Raw genomic sequence first — 20,792 nt, 5'->3', positions numbered from 1 at the left:
CTTCATTCATAAACAGTCGATGAACAATGCTTAATTAGTGTTCTTATGATATATATATATATATATTTTTAAGAAAGTGATTAATTAAGTAATTAATTAAATAAGTTGATAGAAACAGGTGTTAAGAGCAGAGTTGGGTAACGAGGATGAAGTAGTAATTAATGTGATAAAAGCGTGTGTGTCGTAAATACATACGTACAATACAATTTGTCAACCCCAGATTTCTTCGAAAATCAAGACCAAGAAAAGTCTGATTATGTGTCCAAAAAGATCAATATCTATCATTGGTAACGACGAAAAGTGGTTGTTGATGATTAAACCAGCAAACGCGTTTTCGTTTCATTCACATAACATTATATATCTATACTAACTTAATTTAATTTATTAATAAATTAATTGATCAGATTACACTCAGCATTTAAACAAGTGTCTGCACTGCTTTAATCTCTTTGTACGTCACCATTTGTTCGACCTCTTCTTTAATTAATGACATTATTAGTTATTGAAAACATCAAAACTATGTCATAGCTCATACGTGTGCCTTGATCAATGTTAAGATGACCCAATTCTTAAATTGACAGGGCATTAAATTATATATATATATATGTATGTTGCGGGGGCTTCGATCGATCGATCGGGCATTATGAGATGTAATGTATTAGAAGAAAAAAATAATATGAATTATTATATAGTAGAGAAATTGAAAAAATTAAAATTAAAATAAAAATTAAAGAGAATTAATGTAGCCCAAATGTGTGAAATATGCTACAATGAACATATTAATGAAAAGCTTGATCTTGTGTTCAAAGATGTTTAAGTAATTAGCCTAAAGGGAAATGGAATGTTATCCCTTATTTACAAATTTAAAAAATAATAATAATAATAATAATAAAACCATTTTTTATAATCAAGGATACTAACAGAAGGGTGCAAATGTTCTTGATAAGTCATCTAATTATGACAAAAGATTTAATCTTTGTTATAGATTATATATTAAAATGGGAAATATAAAAAAATATACATACTCATATATCTAACTTTGATTTGTTGTTTTCTTAACTATGTATGATGACGAAATATTCCCAAATATTCCAATGTATATCTCTTTAACAAGATTAGATTATGTCCTAGGCAGAAAATCCTTGAATTAATCATTGAAACAACATTTCTACCTAATTTTTGCAACTTTAGAACAAAAGAATAATAAAATGATCACCTACATAATGCAATGTAACAAACACCACAATTAATAAATAATAAGCAACAAGATGCATGACCAACAAGAATATTTTCTGACCATTCCTAAATAATAATTAATTAGCTAATCCTAAATCCAGTTGCAGAATTGTATCTCTGAAGATGACAAGCACCAATGATTGATATAATTATTCATCTACATATATACAGATAAAATATATATATATATATAATACTTGTTTTCTCCAATTACATTATCCAAATAATCCATTCCCATGTGAAATAACTGATATCGTATCTTCAACAAGAATATATATAATTTTTTTTTCTTGCATTTATATATGGTTTTGCATATGTAAATATGTATAGGATTTTTAGGACTTTTAAATTTCGACTCGTTTTTGTTTGTTAAAGACTCATTTAATAAACTAATAATTATATTTTTATTGAATATATATATATATATATTCATTTTTTAAAGAAACAATAAACAGGATTGTAATGAGTTTTGCTAGAGAGTTCGAGAATTTTGTCTCTTGCATTGGGCATATATGTTATAAATAATGCCCATCTCCATGTGCTTCTACAATCACTTGAGCATATAATTTGTATTTATATATGAATCTCAGATTCTGTTGCATCTCAGATTTTGCCTTTTTTATTATTATTTTTTTTTCTTGTATAGTGGTTAGGGTGCAAATTGCATAATTATTTCTCAAGAACCATACCCTTTTTCAGTTTTCGTCAAGTAAATGCTGCATGCAACGTCCACTATATATATATGGGTGGGCAATGATGAAGATGTTCAACAGAAGTAAATATATATATTTTTATACGTCTTCTCTTACAACAGGATATTCACTGTGGCATGCAGCAATGTACGCACACCAATATTAGAATTACTTAATTAATTCCTATACGAATCCACTCTATAAATTACAGAATCATATATTGATCATCGAATAAACGTTAGTTGAGATATTATAATTGTGTTTGTATTTTTCATTGCAAACCAACCACCACTTCTTAATCGATATATATAACACAATCTAATTTGTGTTTTAGATTTTATTTTGATATTCTAGATTTTGAGGTAATTAAAAAGTTCGAGTGTTGAATTTATTTGGTGTTTTGTGCGAGCAAGTTAATTAATCACCACCGGTCTCCATGGCCCAACAACACAAATCAACCAATTTAAAACCAAATTAATTAATTAATTAATTAAATACATTCGAGAATTAATGAAATTGAAAAGACAAAATAACATGATAATATGATCAATCATGATATGTATGATTTATATATATATATATATATATATAGGGGCAGCAAGTTAAGGTTCATGTGGGATTCACATTGCAGTCACATGGTGAGGTAGGAGCAAGTCAAGGGATAATACACACACCAATATCTGGTTGACTATCCGGTAATCGGGCCGGGCCGGTTCGGGTCCGGGTTTTTTTGTGTCTTCCTTTCTTCATTAAACCTGGTATGGTAGGCCTCTTGGGTGCAGGTTGCAGACAGCTTTGGCCACTGCAACATGATCTCTTGTCTCAATCTATTACAATACTTAGGTCCACTTCCCATACCCATATTTCATATTTTGGCTTCCATTTTCTCCCCAAGAATTAGGAACATTATTATTATTATTATTGGATTCATGAATAATCAATCATACAATAATTATCAGTTGGTCTAGTGAATTTTATTTTGTAGTGACTTGACACTAGACACTTGAGAAGGTTGCGGTAGTATGTGTTTTCAAAATATCTTTTAACTTAAATATTTCTCAAAATTAACCAGATGGTTTATTTTTCTAATTTAGATATCTATCTACCTATTTATAATAAGCATGTTGGAGAACTACAAGAAAAGTAATATCAAGATAACCCACAAGAAAAGATCATATATATCTCCAAATTTACATTAGTGACAGAATCAAAATCTGAAATGAAAGATAAATAGGAAACATAAAGCCTATTGCCTTCTCAAGAGTCAGAGAAGCAGTAAACAAAACAAAAATGAAAGATCCATAGATTGACATTTCCAAAACCTACTATAAATTATATCGATAGTACGAGATCGCCTACTTGAGTTCAACTATCCAACCCATTTTATCCTCTGCAAGTCCCATTTGTAGGCTGGTAAGTGCCGAGTAGAGTTGTTGCGACACTCGGCCAACTCCATCACTTCCATAAGTTATCCTGCACCAAAGTAATTTATGTAAGTTGAGTGACCCGAAAATGGAAATCATTTCTATGTGCACCCAACACAAATTTATATATTTCATATTTGAAACAAGCAGTTCAATCCATTGTTTTGTTTAATTTTGAAACAGTCCTCAACAGGGATCAGCATTATGCAGCTGATTATCGAAACACAATGTACCAAGGATAACAAGATGTAAGAGCTGATTAAAACCATGACTGCTATTAATTTAGTCTGAGAGTTGTATATCGTGAAATAGAAATATAATATTAGGTGCTGGGCTAACCGTTTATTGTTATATGTTATGCTTCCTACAGGTGAAACTACAACAGCTGTTCCTGTACAAAAGACTTCATCAGCATCAAGCAGTTCGTCTACAGACACCAGACGTTCCTCAACCTAGACATAAGACATTGCAATAAAAGCTTTAGTGTTAGTTGTAAGATCAGTGCCGAAGAAAACTTCTCATCCAGTTTATCTTTTGATATTTTTCAAAGAAGAAAACACCACAACAACAACAACGACTAATACCTGAAATCCTTGACTTCGAGCAACATCGATTATGCTCTTTCGAGTAATTCCAGGAAGGATGGTCCCTTTTATTGCAGGAGTAGATATCATATTCCCCTATACAAATAACAATTAAAATAGAAAAGAGATTCTTAGTGCGTATATTTTAAATTTTATTATTTTTAGAATGATGAAATATGGCCAATGTAAAAAGGAATTCACAATTATATAAGAGAGGAGAAAGAATGAAATTTAATGATCTTTTTTAGGCAAGCACAGAAAGCCAGAATAACTCTGTTTTGGAGGCTCTGATGCTTTATATATGCTACTAACAATGACAGTAACAGAAAAGTACGGAATTCAGAAAGGTGAAGTAACAAAATTTGAAATTTATCTTTTCTTTTTCTTATATTTTTTTTCCTCAAATCACTTGCAAGATACTTTACCTTAACAACAAACACATTGCAAGAGGAGACCTCTTCCAAGTGTCTCTTGTTCACGCAATCTAGATACAGAACGTCAGAAAAGCCTTTTGCTTTCGCCGCACTCTGTGCTTGTAGAACCTATAAGGGATCATTTGAAGATGTAGTGGTGCATCAGAATAACCTCACATTTGTCAAAGAATAATCACAGCCAAAAGGTACGATGCCAATAAGATAAAATAAACTACACAGAATAAACTGGTGTGAAGAATCTAATTTCCTACTTGGGCCAACAGAAACAGTGTAGCAAATTTGACAATTCGAGCATAAACTTGTTGATTATTCAGAAAGGATATAGTAAATAACCATAAACTAAAATTTCCAAAGAAAGAAATGACTATGGTATACTTTTAAGAAAACAAATAAGTTCCTAACAATTAATAAATTATATTAAACAAATCCACAGAGTAGAAAGAATAAATGAGTCACATACAGCCGCATAATTCCCAATGGTCTTCACTCCTCCTGTGCCACCAGGAGTTGCTCGATGCATTTCAGTCTCAACCAATAAATTAATTGGTGCCAAACCTTCCTGAAAACAGAGCAGATAATCAACTGCAAGACACACATTACGCTAGAGACAAAAGAACAATACAAAAGTATGCAAAAGATACATGGTATCACTATCATCGAGCAAATACAAAATTATTCAAGAAATACAAAGTCAAAGATAACAAAGTTCCCCAATTTAGAGGCCATTATGTTCCTTTGTAGTTGTGATCATAGCATTATTTTTTAAGGGTTTATGGTCACAAACCATATGCACGTAAAGAGCAGGATCTGACAGAAGCACAAATCCATAATCCGAAAGGGTATAGATTCAAGTGGCATAAATAAACCAACTTTATGGGCCATTGCAGAAGAAAATTCATTTTTTACCTTAAAATAGTTGCCCACAGGAGAAACATAAATCAGAAAACTGTACTCAGGAGCTGGTGCAAGACCGAGAACAGCTCCAGTACCCATGAGCAATGGTCTTATATATAATGAACCTTTACCGGCTGGAGGAATCTGAAATTGGAAACAAGGAAGAAGTTGTGATCTCAAATTTATAAAACTATTTTGAGCAAACAATGAATCAACTTCAACAGATTATGGTTCTAAACTATAGTATTACCCATCTTTCATTTGCTAAAACAGTGGCTTTTACAGCCTCCAGGAACTGCTCCACAGATGGTGCAGGCATACACATTCTTTCGGCACCCATACGAAGTCTCAGTGCATTTTCCTCCGGACGAAATAATAATATATTTCCATCATGTCTCCGGTAAGCTTTCAAGCCTTCAAATAATCCCTACAGGTTTGTTTGAGAAAATTTACATGAATCAATATATATATATATATATGTAACTTAAGAAATTGAAACAGAAGCCAACCTGACCGTAATTCAATATGCCAGCAGATGGACTTAATTCAATGTTTCCAAACCTCTGTAATTCACCATGGGAAAAAGCCTCTCCTTGAGAAGCTTTCATGATGTACATATAATCAGTTGGAATAATAGAAAAGCCAAGGCTGTCCCAATCAATGTCGGCTAATTCTACCGTCGCATTGCTGCAAAATCAGTTCGATCCAGTTTCAAAGAATCAGAAAACCACAACAACAACAACAAAAAGCTACACGGATCCCTAAGATTGTGCATCATTTATCGACCTGGACAAAAAAGAAAAAGAAAAAAGTACCTAGCAGTAGATACCAGACTGACAGATTTAACATTCTTTCTGCTGTGATTACCAAGAGCCGCCAACTGCAGTTTCTTCGGCAACTGCACACAAATCATTTTTCTTAATAACCATACCGAACAAACAAACAAACAACACCGTTCCAGTTTCCACACAAACCGAAATCAAAACAAACTTTCAAGATTCATTAAAAATAAGAAACAATTAAAAAGTCACAAAAGCGCAAACAAACGCCCTATCACGAAATGCAGACCCGATATCAAGAAGCAGCCAAAAAAGACTACCTGCACAGAAAGAGGTTGAGAATGAAAGGGTTTTCCATCGGGGCGAAAAGGAAGCGAACTATGTAAATGGCCAAAAACAAGGTTTCGGGAAGGAGGATTGGGATTCAGGGCGGCGAAAGCAGGGCCTCTCTCCATTTCTCGTTTGCTTTCGCTTTGACCAGTGTGTTTCCGTCTCTCCAAAACGACGAAGCGGTTTTTGAGTAATGAAAGATTCCTCACTAAATTTATGTCACTTTTATTTTAGTAAATAAAAAAGTATAGATATTCAAAAGTTCCACGACTCCGAAGTGCATCCTAATCTCAATTTAAAAATAGGTTTGGAAAATTACGAAAATACCCCGAGTTGTTGTGAGTTCTTGCTCCAAAAAAAATTGGATATACTTGTTAATGTTTTGGATTTTTTTAATATAATTATTTCAATAGAACTATATGTTTAATTGTAATACTTTTTTATATAAATAAATATTACATATATAAGTTTTTGTACTAGTATAGAAAATTAAAAATTAAATAAATAAATATTATTCCCTCCGTTCACATACAAAATAAACATTAGTTTTTGGGCAATATTTAACAAATAATAATATTATAGTGGTTAATTAAAAGTAATATAATGACATTTTTGTCTATTATCTGTTGTAAAAGTAGTGTAATGTCATAAAAGTAGTGTAATGTTTATTAAATACTTCACATTTATTGTTTTTTTTTTGTTGTTGTAAAAATAATGATGTGACGTAGTAAGAGTATTTGCCGGAAAAGTGAGACATTTAATAAAATGTTGATTTTGTAATTGGACGTCTCAATAGAAATATATATAATTTCTAGCTGAACAGAAAGTATGTCCGATTAATTATTTATTATTATTTGATCAATTTGCAGCATTTTTTTTACCCTTCTTAACTGAAATCGTTATTTTACCAAATAAAGAATTAATTTTCATTTTCTATTATGTAAGGTATAGGTTCGGTCAAGAGTTTATTTATTCGCACTTTCGACTGCGGATTTTCATATTATAGAAAAATATAATAGTACTATTACTTTTTTTTTACATAAAATCAAATCCAATCTCTATTTAAATAAATAACATAAAAAAGAACACACTAAATTTCTATTTAGCAATAGATTAGTAAATTCTAAAAGTTGCTACGATGAATAGACCTGCAAGATGGCGAAATACTTTCTAATAATATGTTAAGAGCATTTAAAATCATTTTAAATGACCTTTTTATTTTTCAACTGTAGCCAAATAAACACACGTACATATAGTGAAATTAAATTTCAAGGTTAGAAAATGCATGGTTTTTTATCGATCCATCGTGCTTAAATATATATGCAATAGTAATAAATTCTTCATTTCTGTTATGTCCTCCGTCAATAATTACAAGCTATTGTGTATTTTACACGTAGTATTCACTAAAAAAAAATTAAAAAAGAAAAAGAAAAAGAAAAACCAACCTCCTCCATTGCAATACAGTTCCTAAATTGAAGCAGAGCAGCAACTGTGTATGTGTTTGTTGTTGCTGAAACCTGAACCTATTTGGTGATTTATATATGTAAAAACCAGTCAATAATGGAATAAATTCAAGTTTATTTAAGTCATAAATAAAGTAATTCCTTTCTAAACAGCATTATTGTGAAAAAGGGATGTGTACACAAAAACTATTATTTGTAACAACTAAAGTTAGAGTCTTAATTGTAGTGCACAAAAATATTTCATTTTCACAATTTGTTCATTAATAAATTTATCATTGGTTTATATGTATAAGAACATAGATGAACATAATCACTGAAAAGAATAAATAAATAAATAAAGGAATAGATTCATTCATACACGTAGACAAATTATATAAATGGGAATGGAATAAGAATTGATGATACACAATAAAATGTAATTTTGATTCTTATGCTTTCATTTTAAATTGTGCAGCAATATCATATCATTAATTAATTAAAATTTTCAATATTCATAGAAAAGGTTGAGAGATAGATCACATCATCAAACAAGAGCAAAGCTGTTCTAAGTAGGATTTCCTCAAAATATACAAATCTCAAAGGCACACCTTGTAAGAACATGAATAAGCATCCATTGCTCAAAGTTTTCCGATACTTCACAGCCAAGGTATCGATCAACTGCTACTATGTTAGCCCGAGTGTCATTTACACACAGTACCTAGAAGAGACATCCGACGTCACTCCACACAAACTATGAGCCGACAAAGCTGTAGGGACAAAAACCAACAGCAACTACTACTACCTATAGAGAAATATTAGTTAGATTTTACTCAAACAAGCAATTAAGATGTCCGGGGAATCGATAGGGAGATGATCCTTTCACATCTTCCTGTTAGTTTACAGTTCAACTACACCATTGTTCTCGATTTTTTCATTATTGGGATGGAGCATAGGTTCCTGCTACAGAAAATCATAATCATGAACTAGAAGTAATGAAAACCAGAGCATGATGAAAATGATCGAATAAGACAACAGTGAATGTATTAGACACCTGATAGTTGCTCATTGTTGTCACTTCTTGAATGGTGATTACTTTGTCGATAAAAACATCACTGTCTGGATCAGCAAGGGTTTGGCTTATGGATTTTGCTGCACTTCCATTATTAGACGTTTTTTGGGACTTCTGTGGCAAACTGTAACAAAGAATCAACAGGTGAGTATGCAAACTAAGAAAAAAAGCACTGTGAAAACCATCATCACAAATATTGAACAAATAATGGGTTAAGTTTCTAGAAGAAATTACCGTGGTGTCATTTCTTCTGAATCGTGTGATATTGCATCTTTCTCTGCCTTTCTTTTCTTGTTACTCTGACCATGGTCAAGTAGGGTATCAGCACATCGCTTGAGCCATGATAATGGAGCTGAAAGGGGAGAAGATGACTTATTTTGATCCAAGGAAGCTCTACGTCCAGGAGTATTGCCCAAACTTCCGTTTTGATCCAAAACAAATTCCTTCTGTTCTTGAACATGTCTTTTAACAGATTGCTTCCGACTGTTTTCCAACATTTGGGCGCGGTGCATTTCATGTACCTCAATAGAATCTAGTTTCTGTTGTAGATCTTCCAATTTCTTCAAGGTGTCAATCTGAACAAGAATTTCTTCCCGATCAGCTCGCAGCAGTTCCCTTTGTTTCTCCAATTTTTCCCTCTGTATCTTGAGCTCTTCAATGGAGTTATTCAAATCAACCCATTCTTGCTCCCTCCTTTCACGATCCAAATTGATCGCTTTTCTTTCAGCATCAAGCCTCTGCATTTCAGAGTTTACATGGTCTAGTTCCTTTTCTGCTCTTTCCTTGAGAGAAGAAATATGATCGAGTTCTCTCTCCTTTTCCTTCTCAAATTCCTTCTCTCTTTCCATGAGATAATTCTCAATTTCTTCACGTCTCTTCTCAATGCAGTTATCCAACTCCTTTTTCTGCATCTCAATATCCTGCACGAAATTAGATCTTTCCTTCTGAATCTTAACAAACCACTCATTACGTTCACTCTCAAGTTCTTTCATAAATGTTTCACGATCATGGGAAAGTGATTCCAAGTCACGTTTATGCTGCTCCCTCAATGCATCCTTCTCAGCTTGTAAGCTGTCACGCTCTTCCTTGAGAAATTTGAAGACATTAAGTCTCTCTTCAGCAATACGGTCAGATTCCTTTTTCAGCTCGTCTCGTTTCTCATCAATAATGTCCCACTCAGCTTCAAACTTTGCCTTCTCTGCTTTCAAGTGGCTTGCCTCAGCCTCAAGCTCCAGTTTTTCTGCACTTATAACATCAATCACTTCCTTAAGTTTCACTTGAAGGGCCATCAATTCATTTGCTTCATTCCTCATGGCCTCTATCTTCTTTTCTGCATCAGTAACATGTTTTTTCTTCTCCTCCAGCAATTGAGAATACTTTTCAAGGTCAAGTTTTACCTGGCTGATTTCTTCTTTCTCTTTATTGAGATCTTTTTCCTTCAGTCTAAGGCTTTCCTCAGTAGCTATGAGATTTTCTTGTTTCTCTTCCACCATCTTCAGCCTATCTTCTGCTTCCTTCTCTGTTTCTTTGAGATGTCCCAACTTAACTTCCAAGTCACGTTCTCTTTCAGAGATATACTCCTCACGGTCTTTGAGGTCAATTTCTCTCAACTCCCAATCCCGCCTCCGAGCATTTAGTTCATCTTCCAGCATTTTGCGTTTCATTTCAGCTTCAGCCTCGAAAGCAGAGTTCTTGACTGCCAGAGTAGCTTCATGGTTAGATATTACCTGTTGAGTGCTCTCCTGCAAATGTACCAAGCCACAGAACAAGATCAAAATGTTATCCCAAGGATTACTGGTGGCTTGGTAGACCTTCATGAAACTAAGAATGATAATCAATATTATGCAAATTAAACAACCAGGCACATGTAAACATTTTTATATAATCACAGTGTAAATAGGCAATCCATAGATAAAAACAATTTCTATGTGTTCAATATGCCAGTTAATATGCAGAAGAATTATCGAAACATTATTTGAAGGATAAACCAACTTGGTGGTTGAAAGTTGAAGAGACAGATCAAACATCATTGCAGCAGATATAAAGTGATTTAAAAACGGCACTTCAGCTTTCAGTTCAAAACACATAGCAAGAAACTATCAACCTTTCTTTGAGAACTTACAGATTCTTTAGTCTCCAGTTTAGCTTGCAACACGAGTAGCCCTTGTTCCTTCTTGAGGAGATCATTTTCTCTTTTGACAACAGCCTGAAAGCATAAAAATGAACTGCATGAGTAAAAAAATATATTGATATATTGGCATAATAAAAAGGGAAAGTGACCTCTTCTCTGGCTGACAAAGAACTTGCTCTAAGATCTAGGGAAGCTTTTTCTTCATTTAAGTCTTGACGTTCTTTCTCAATATTTAACTTCAAATTGTTCAACTCTTTCTCAAATCTCTTTAACTCTTGGGTTTTATCGAAAACATGCTCTTCTCTCTGATTCTGGAGCGTTTGCCCTTCCAGTAATCTTTCATGCATTTGCTCTAAAGCCTTTTGCCTTTCAGATAAGGCTTGCCTCTCAAGCTTGATCTCTTTTTCCTTAGCTTCAAAGCTGGAATGATGATAACAAAACAAAATCATGTTTATCGATTCAGAGATGCCCACTTAAATATTCATAGGCCAAAAGCACAACCAGTTTAGCAATGATTGCCAATATTGTGAGCACAAAAAGGGAAGAATAATCCACCTGAATATGGGCAAACAACTACAACTATCTAAGAGATTAAATAGGGGACCATAGATAAGGACCTATGCAATCCCGAAAGACACAATATAATAATAGAACAATAGCTTACTCGAACTTTGAAGACACAATACTCTTCCTCAGGTTATCTTCTCGCTCTTCAACTTCATGCAGCTTTCTTTCAGCTGTACGGTGATATCGACTGGCCTCCGCCTCCAGTGATTCTGCAGCTCGCATCCTCTCATCAGCCTCAGTCATCTTCTTTAGAGCATCTTCCATCATACTCCTAGCCTCAGTGAATTTACTTTCGGAAGCAACCTTCACCTCAGCATATTCTGCCCGCATCTCATGCAATGTCTTCTCAATCTACAAAACCATTCACAAGCTCAGATGCACCATTTAGATGATCCACAGAACAGATCAAAAGAAAACAAATGACAAACACTTACATTCTTAACACATTCCTTCTCAATACCAAGAGCTTTCTTGAGACTTTCTTCCCTTTTCTTGGCATCAGCCAAGCCTGAAACACGGGAAGCCCGTTCCCGCTTAAAATTCAGCTCAGCAGCATCAGCAGCAGCTTTGGCTTCATCGTACTTCGCCAGCCAATCCTTCCTCTCTAATATAAGAAGCCCCATTTGATGTTGGAGATCATATACCTTATAGAGGTACACACATGCAAGAAACATCAATTAAGGTATTGCAAGTATAAGAAATACAAATAGGAAAGTTTCGAACAATTCATTAACTAAAAGGATTTCTTCACTATAATGTCTAATTTCATATCAGCAGATCAAAACTAAAAAATAACCAATACAGACGCCAATTAATGAGAAAACTTACAACTATAAATACCATTTTTTCCCCAAATGAAGCATCAATTGGTAACTAAGCAAGTAACAATTAAATAAACACAACATTTCCACGGATAATTCAAGAACAGTAACCACATACTGCTTGTCCAAAAATCACAGTTACAGTACTAACAACACAATTCACGATCTCAAATCCGTAGCAATCAACAAGGAAACATCATAACTCTCAAGCGAAAATTCCCAATCTACGATTACACAAACAGGAAAGAGAAGATAAAGGAAAGGGTAGCGAACGCATACCTCAGCTTCCAGTTTGGCAATATAGGCAATAAGTGCGGCCTTATCTCTGCGTTTAATGGACTCCTCATCGAAGCCTGCTTCTTTTAGCCGTTTCCAAATAGCTTCGTCGCTCAAAGGCGTTTTCAAAACCCTAGTCGCAACTGAACTCGGGGACACTGCAACTGTTGCAAAAGTCGTCGGAGTCGCCGCAAATTTCTCCGACCGAGAAGCCGAGCTCGCCATGGACCGATCAAAACCAAGAATTCAAATTGCTTCAACAGCTGCGCCGCCTCAATCGAATTTCGAGCCGGGAGAGGGGGGGGGGGGGGGGGGGGGTTCTCAACTTTAGCTTGAAAATCAAAAAGCAAAATTTGTGGACTCCACCACTTCCACCTTACACACTCTCCACCCTCAGAAATTTAGGGCTCTCACTCACTGCCCCCTTTTTGCGCTGGCCATTCTTGAAATTCCTACGCCTAATTGGGATTCAAGAAAGAAAAGTGCAATCGAGTAACTTTGGCAATTACCTTAATGGCAATGCAAGATTTTGAAATTGAATTGCGAAGCAAGATACAGTCTGGATTACGGCCGATCTTCGCTGTCCGTTTCAATCATGACTTTGACTAATTTTATTGAGATTTGCATTTCTGCCCCACTTTAATTTCATTTAAATCTCCTCTAATTAATTTCATTTATTTTATTATTTTCATTCCAATAAAAATCACGGCTCCCGTATAGACGGATATTTTTTAATATGTAGGTTTAAAGTTTTTGTAATAATCATATTTTATAAAATAAATATTTACATTAGTAAATATTTTTGAAAAATTGCAAAAGTGCTGTTATAACAAATTACAAAGCCCAAACCTGAGTGAGATATTTATTTATTTATTTCAGTATGAAAATAAAAGGACGATATTTTCATATGCTAGTTGTTAATGGGCCTAAATAATTTAATGGGCCAACATCTGATCTGGTCTAAATAATTGAATGGGTCAAAGATTGCCCAATAGGATGTGCAATTAGAAAGCCCAACTTAAGTTAACGCTACTTACGTTTTTTATTTTTTTGCTGATCCAAATAAATTATATTCCATGAATTGTTAAGAATATTATAACAATCGAATTAGAATGTGTTTAATGATTATTTTTAGACAGCATATCTGTGTTAATTCCACCGATTATAATATAATATATATTGTATTATAAATATGCTCAAATATGTATAAATATATGTTGGTCACGCCTATAAAATCCGATCAAATCAGTATCATACTGATTTCAATGGATAACAGCTAATCTATGCCCTTATTTTTAAATACTCAGTTCTCACACTATATAATCGAGTAGACTGTAATAAAAAAAAATTGTTAAAATTTAAATTTATATAAGGTGTGTTTATTTTGTATTTTTTTATATTATATAAAAAAATTGTATAGTCTGTCCTAAATATCATGTACTATTTCTAAAATAAAAACTAATTAAATATATTTAATTCAAATTTCACATTTTATTTCTTCACATTACTCAAACAAAGATACATTCTTCTCTCTTATCATATCACTTAATTCCCAAATTATCTTATTTAATACTTTCTCCGTCCCAAACACCTGCAACATTTCCTTTTTGGTATGTCTCAAACATCCTGCAACATTTCTTTTTTGGTATGTCCCAAACACCCTGCAACATTTCCTTTTTGGTATGCCCAAACACTTGCAACATTTTCAAAATAGGAAATAATTAATTATACTTAATTTCTACCTTACACTTTATACCCTTACATCATCCAAATAAAAAAATAAAATATATATTTCTCTCTCCATCACATCATCTAATTTCTAAATTATCATACTTAATACTACCCACCTAAAAACCCGTGCTAAAAGTAAATGTTGCACCTTGTTTGGGACGGAGAGAGTACTATTAATCTAAATTCTCGTACTAAAAATAAATGGTGCGCCATTTTTTAAATGAAATGATATATTGTGTGTATACAATTATGTGTATATTGTATTTCTTAATAATATTCATTTAATCATGTTAATAAAATAAAATTTAAAAAAAAATAATTGGGTGAACACGTCGGCCTTATTTTCAAATTGAAAGCAGCTATTTGTTATTAATTTATATTAAAAGTGTAAGAAAAAAAAAAAAAAAAAGAAGAAGATATTTTTCTATACATACAAGTTGGAGGGTTTCTATGCCCATGAAGTCTTATCATTACTTTGATTGCATGTATATGATTTGGTTTAATAATTATTTTCTTCTACAATTATATATAAATATATACTATTCGACTTTAATATACATATAATAATCTCAAATTAATTATTATCCCACTTTGCTTTTAGTCTAGATTCACTACACAAATATATTCTTCAAGATTTCAATCAATATAAATCGTCCAATTGTAAAATTAAAATGGGATAAGGTATACTTACTTTTCATTCCCTTCAGATGAGACAGATTAATTAATTATATATATAATTTAATTTTTCCAAACATGCACATATACGTCAGAATATAATTTTATCTATTGATACAATTATTGATCGATTCCACAGTACCGAATAATTTGTGACAACAGATTATAATATTCTTCGAATTGGGAACTATTAGCTAAATGATTATGCCGATTTTGCGCCGTCGAAACGTCGTCGTCGTAGGTGGTGGTGTTCGAGAAAAGCTAGGTTATTCGAACAATCCTAAAAATATGTCGAGAGATGCCCATAGTATGGACTGAATCGTAAGAAAAAGTTTGCAATTCTTCTGGAAGGGGTGATGAATATTTTGACATTCCTAAATCGCGATAAGCAAAGAATATATATAATTTTTTTCTAGAATTAAAAAGTAATCCCCACTAGTAATGATAATCACTTTATCGAATTTGCTGAGTACATCGTACCTTGCATGGAATTAAAGGTATATATATATAATTAAAAAATAATGATAATAATCAATTATTAATTTGTCCCGGTGTGACGACCGTATGCATGCATATACGCATTCAATAATAATTTATTCATATTTTAAATGAAATAGCTTAATTATATATATATATATATATATAGGTATAAGTTTGGTGGTACTGTGGGAGGGAAAGTGGTTGGGTAGATTCTAAATATAGTTGTAAGAATTAAAGTAAAGAAGCATTATATAAAGTGGGCAAAAAAATGTGTGTGGGATTGCAATTGTGGGCTAATCATTTATGAAAGTTGAGATATGAATGTTTTGACATTCTTGAAATAATTTTATTCCTTCCCCACAAAATATAAAAAAAAGAAAGGGGTTTATTCAAATCTATATATATATATATATATGAGTATTTGGAATCCAATAATATGTGTAACAATCATGTACAAAAATTGACCCTTGCCCACTTTTGATGATTTCCAAATTGAGGTCGACATCTGCACTTGTGAACTTGTCCCAATTCCAAGAATGACTCCCCACATTAATCAAAACTATTACACATGATCGATCTCATAAATCGACCTGGTCTGCAAATTTATTAAATCCATCGACACCCAATAATTTCTTGTCCAAATAATTAATTAACACCAACTATGTTAGTTAATCGAATAATATATGTTTACGTATATATGTCGTCCGAATATGGATTGCTTGTCGACAACTCATGCCGCCGCATGCACTCAAGAAATAATGGTCCTAAGATAGCTAGCTATCGCATATATGCTTGGTTTTTGTGTTAAAGCATGTATCTTATACTAGTAAGGGAAAAAAAGAAGAAGGTAATTTCTACCTTCTTGAAATTACCGATAAAAAGAAAAAGTATCCGAAGTTAATTTGAACTTATAATTCTATGGTCATAAGTTCACCTACTAAATCAACTCGACCCCTCTTTAAAATTATTTGAATATTGCATGATGGAGGGAAGATGTTTAAGAAAATTTAGGGGTATGTTTGTTTGAGTGATTTCATTTGTTTTATATTATTTTCAATCGATTTTTCTAAAAAATATCAAATCGAAATCCATATTGTTTGTATTACATTAAAAATTAATTTTGAATTCAAAATATAAGATCAATTTTTATTTATATCATATTAAACAACTATTCAAATTCAGTTTACTATTCAGATCAACCCTCCCGCAAAAATATCCTGATTTTTAGATATCACATTTAACAACTATACATATCCTGATTTTTAGACGTCACATTTAACAACTATTTAGTTCAAAAATTAGAGCGCAAGAATCCTCTTTTTGTGTTTGCACAAGAATATATTTAATAATATACCCCAAATTAATTTAATTATTAGAAATAAAAATAGAAATAAGAGAAGTGGGGAGGGGTCCCATTTGCTCCATCTTTGTGGAGCAAGAAGAGGGCACCCGAAAACCCATCCAACCTACTTGTCTCAAGTGGGACATATTATTAATTTTTTTTTTTTTTATTATTATTATTATTATTATTATTATTATTATTATTATATCATCCATCCTACGTACAATATATATTACAACTCACTCACTAAAATTTAATTTGCTTCCACTTTTAAACGAAGCAATGATGCCTCCATTTGAAAGTCTATAGTCCCACAAAAAGTATTGGGACACAAATCATAAGAGGTATAGAAAAATTATTTTTTTAAATATAAAAAATTAAAAGAAATATTTGTGTGTGTATCTTTTATATTCTCGAAAGCATTCATTATATTGCTCGGATGAAATTAAAGTCGGTGCGATGTGATATTAACGCTTTACCTAATTCGGGAAATACTCAGAACTGTTTTAATACTTATTACATTGCCAACCAATTATTGTCAAATACCATTCATTACTAGAGCATGCAATCCCACCTACAAATATGATGGAATTTAATTTTATTATTCATTCCCAAGAAAATAAAATAAAATAAAACAAAAATTAAGAATAGACGAAGAAAGAAAGAAAGCAAAGCATTAATGAATGAATGGAATTAAATATCATATGAATTTCGTCCAAATCACGCATTGATTTATTACAGCAGTTTTTCAATAGTGATGCATTAGCTAGTGCCGTTGGTCATTGCAAACATAAATATAAATAGAATATATATATATATATATGTATATATATTCCTCCATTAATTAATGGTCTCCCAAGATTTTCCAAATCTCATTGGATCATTTTTTTTGCTAGGGAACTAGGGATTATTTATCATCGGAACTATTATTGCTGTCTTGAAAATCTAAGACCCATTATTTAACTGGTTAACTAAATTAAAAACCTCTCTATGTGTGGTAATAATATATGGAATCTCTTTTATTTGTATTTTAGACAATTCTACTTGCTTGGGAATTTATTTATTTATTTCATTGCAAGACTTGTTGCTGTATATAATTTTTTTTTTTTTTTTTTTTTATGAATCATAAAATAATTTCACTATAGATGGACGAAAACACAAGTGAACTCTCTCTCTCTCTCTGTATATATATATATATATGTGTATATATATTTATTGGAGAGGGCAAGAACAAGGAGTATGGACAATGAATAAAGTTGGGATGCAACCATGGGTGGCTGGGCGTAAAGACAGGAACTAACAACGGATACCACGAAACCTTATCCTTACAGATTACATATACATATGATCGTGCATGCAAATGCAATGCTTTTGGCCTTGGGCTTGGACATACAAATCCTCGACCATATCAAATTCCTCATCATCCAAAATCATTGGCGGGTCCCTTTTGTCTCCCCTTCTTTCTTCCTAAACCGATCGAGGGTTTTCTATATATCTATACATAAATAATACATATGCATATTTATATTTGCTTTATTCCTATTCTCTTCGAAAACTAATCAAATAAAGTATAATAGCCATCTTGATATTTATTTATTGGAATCTGTTTACAAAAATATTAAACGTGATTCTGAAAATTGTCAAGTGAGTGGATGATTTTTAATATTGAGGTTAAAAACAGTCGCTAATTAGGCTATGTTTACTTTGAGGGGTTTTCTTTTTTTCCAATTTTTTAAATTATGTAATCCTTATAAATTTATTTTTTTAAAAAAAAAAAATATCATGCATACTTTTAAAACGTCACATTCAACTCATTAATTAAAAAAGAAATAAAAACGAAAAAGAAATCAGCAATAACATACTAGAATGCATTATTATAATTGTTCACTTTTTAGTATAATTAGGGTTTTGTTACTTCTACCCTTACTAGAGACACACTGTTTGTTTGGCGGTTTAAATTTTAAGTAATGATTTAAATAGTAAAAATTTTGAATTTGAATAGTTATATTATATGATATAAATAAGTGTTGATACGATGTCTTGCATGTATTTTAATTTTTAGTATAATATAAAAAAAAAAATATGTGTTTAATTTGATATTTTTTTGGAGAAAAAATGGGATAATAGTATAAATTTCAGTATATGTAAATTTCCATGCTTTTTTTTAGTGCTTAAATGTAAAATACAAATAAAAAAATTGAAGAAAATAAATTTAAAATTTCCATTGTGGTTCAACACATTTTGAAAGTGGGCTCGATCCGTTGATTTCTAATATAACTCCATACATAACATAATTAAGTAACAGGTCAATAATGGTTCAACTGCATTATTGTATAGTTAATTCATGAATGTTTAAATAAGAATTGAGTAGTTTTGAAGAAGTTTGTATATAGTAAACAATATAATAAAAAAAAGTATAAACTAGTTAAACAATGATTGCGACATTTTTGTATTTAAGTTGTATGATTTTATTTTTCATGTTGAGATATTTTAGATATTCGATTTTAGATTTAATAAATATATATTTAAATTTTCATTTTATTCATATATTAGATTATTTATATTTGAGTTTTGACTTTGAGATGTTATAACTTCAATTTTTATTTTAGTTTTCCTTAACTTGAAGCCTCAAGTTGAAAACTAGGGTTTTGTCCTTGCAGTCCAAAATTAGGTTTATGGAATTAAACTGAGCACATGAGGACAAACAGCTTTCGGCGATTGAGCTTATAATGGGCTCTATCTTACATTTATAATTATATATATATATATAAAATAATTATCGATCACTAAATATATATTCCACACCAATCATTTATTATATAATTGGCTGCCTCAGTTCTTCCCAAAGGATATGTTTATTTGTGCCGTAAGGGATGATCGATCTGGTGGTTAAGGAAGTAAACTTATGATCGTGAGGTTATTGGTTCAAACTTCGATGACGCTTCCAGGTCCACCTGCCACATATAATTCGTCTAGTGTAACTTGTCTTATCGGATCTGGTTTGTAAAGTATTAGGTTCGATCGGGATTTACCCGATGCGAATTTTTTTATAGCAGCCGTGGATTTTCACATTATAAAAAAAAAAAAAGAAAGAGTCTACTGTAAATTTAATCACTGTATAGCTTGACCTCAAGCAACCCATTATTTATATATAGTTATAAACAGTCACAGTACATACATGTTGTTTAAAGTAATTAAATTATGGGTTCTTTCACCTTAAATATATATATATATATATAATGAAAAATTACAAATAAATAAATCCTAAATATATACCAGTGGTGGTGATCGATCCATTGCAACTCAGCAAATTGTAGATATCTAATTATTACTATTACATAAAGTCAATTAAAAGATCTATTCAAATTATTCATCTTAAAGTCAATTATTCACTATCATTTTTATTTTGTGGGAAAAAAAATAAAAATTTACCCGATACTCATATGTGGTGGAATTGAAATAAATAAATATATATATGTATATATATTGATTTATTATTATTATTATTGTTATTATTATTACATTGATTTATGGAGTGGATGGATCACGCCATCCAACAATTGGTTGGTTAGTGTCACCCTTTTCAATCCAAAAGTCCAAAATTTAAAAACAAACAAATATATAAAAAGGAGCAAATTAAATTATGGCACTTACCAAAAGAAAACTGAAATATTCAATCTTATCTAATACTACTAGCAAGCAAATGTGTATGTCTTAATTGTCATTATTTATGCACAATCATAAGGATAAAGACATAAAATCACACAAATAGGGACAACCATACACAAATAAATACATACATACGTGTATAAATAAATAAATTAATTAATTAATTAATATTTCTTGAATAGGTCGTAGAGAAGTCCGTGCGTCATCAATGTTAGT

General features: G+C 31.7%; 1 protein-coding gene across 4 annotated transcripts; it reads right to left on the bottom strand.

Annotated features, from left to right (window-relative positions):
* Positions 1–3,077: 3,077 nt before the first annotated feature.
* Positions 3,078–13,227, bottom strand: LOC127248486 (branched-chain amino acid aminotransferase 2, chloroplastic-like). Of its 4 annotated transcripts, XM_051270845.1 has the most exons (17): positions 12,683–13,227; positions 12,017–12,226; positions 11,680–11,933; positions 11,165–11,435; positions 11,007–11,090; positions 9,119–10,626; positions 8,867–9,008; positions 7,819–7,896; positions 6,080–6,162; positions 5,774–5,951; positions 5,515–5,691; positions 5,277–5,408; positions 4,831–4,929; positions 4,362–4,478; positions 3,937–4,032; positions 3,692–3,804; positions 3,078–3,401 (listed from the first exon to the last, which is right to left on the bottom strand). In XM_051270845.1, exons 1-17 carry the CDS (start codon positions 12,902–12,904, stop codon positions 3,284–3,286), a joined length of 3,882 nt encoding a protein of 1,293 aa, XP_051126802.1. In that variant the 5' UTR covers positions 12,905–13,227; the 3' UTR covers positions 3,078–3,283. The 4 variants fall into 4 exon arrangements, with proteins under 4 accessions (XP_051126802.1, XP_051126805.1, XP_051126804.1 ...); XM_051270848.1 differs by lacking the exons at positions 8,867–9,008; positions 9,119–10,626; positions 11,007–11,090; ... (2 more) ...; positions 12,017–12,226; positions 12,683–13,227 and adding exons at positions 8,424–8,533; positions 8,618–8,749; XM_051270847.1 differs by lacking the exons at positions 8,867–9,008; positions 9,119–10,626; positions 11,007–11,090; ... (2 more) ...; positions 12,017–12,226; positions 12,683–13,227 and adding an exon at positions 8,424–8,707.
* Between the last annotated feature and the right edge of the window lie 7,565 nt (positions 13,228–20,792).

The sequence above is a fragment of the Andrographis paniculata genome, unplaced genomic scaffold (assembly GCF_009805555.1).
Source record: "Andrographis paniculata isolate CXL003 unplaced genomic scaffold, ASM980555v1 Contig34END, whole genome shotgun sequence".
NCBI classification, from domain to species: Eukaryota; Viridiplantae; Streptophyta; class Magnoliopsida; order Lamiales; family Acanthaceae; genus Andrographis; species Andrographis paniculata.
The sequence above is the reverse complement of the archived record's forward strand: the minus strand, read 5'-3'. Positions and strand labels throughout refer to the sequence as shown.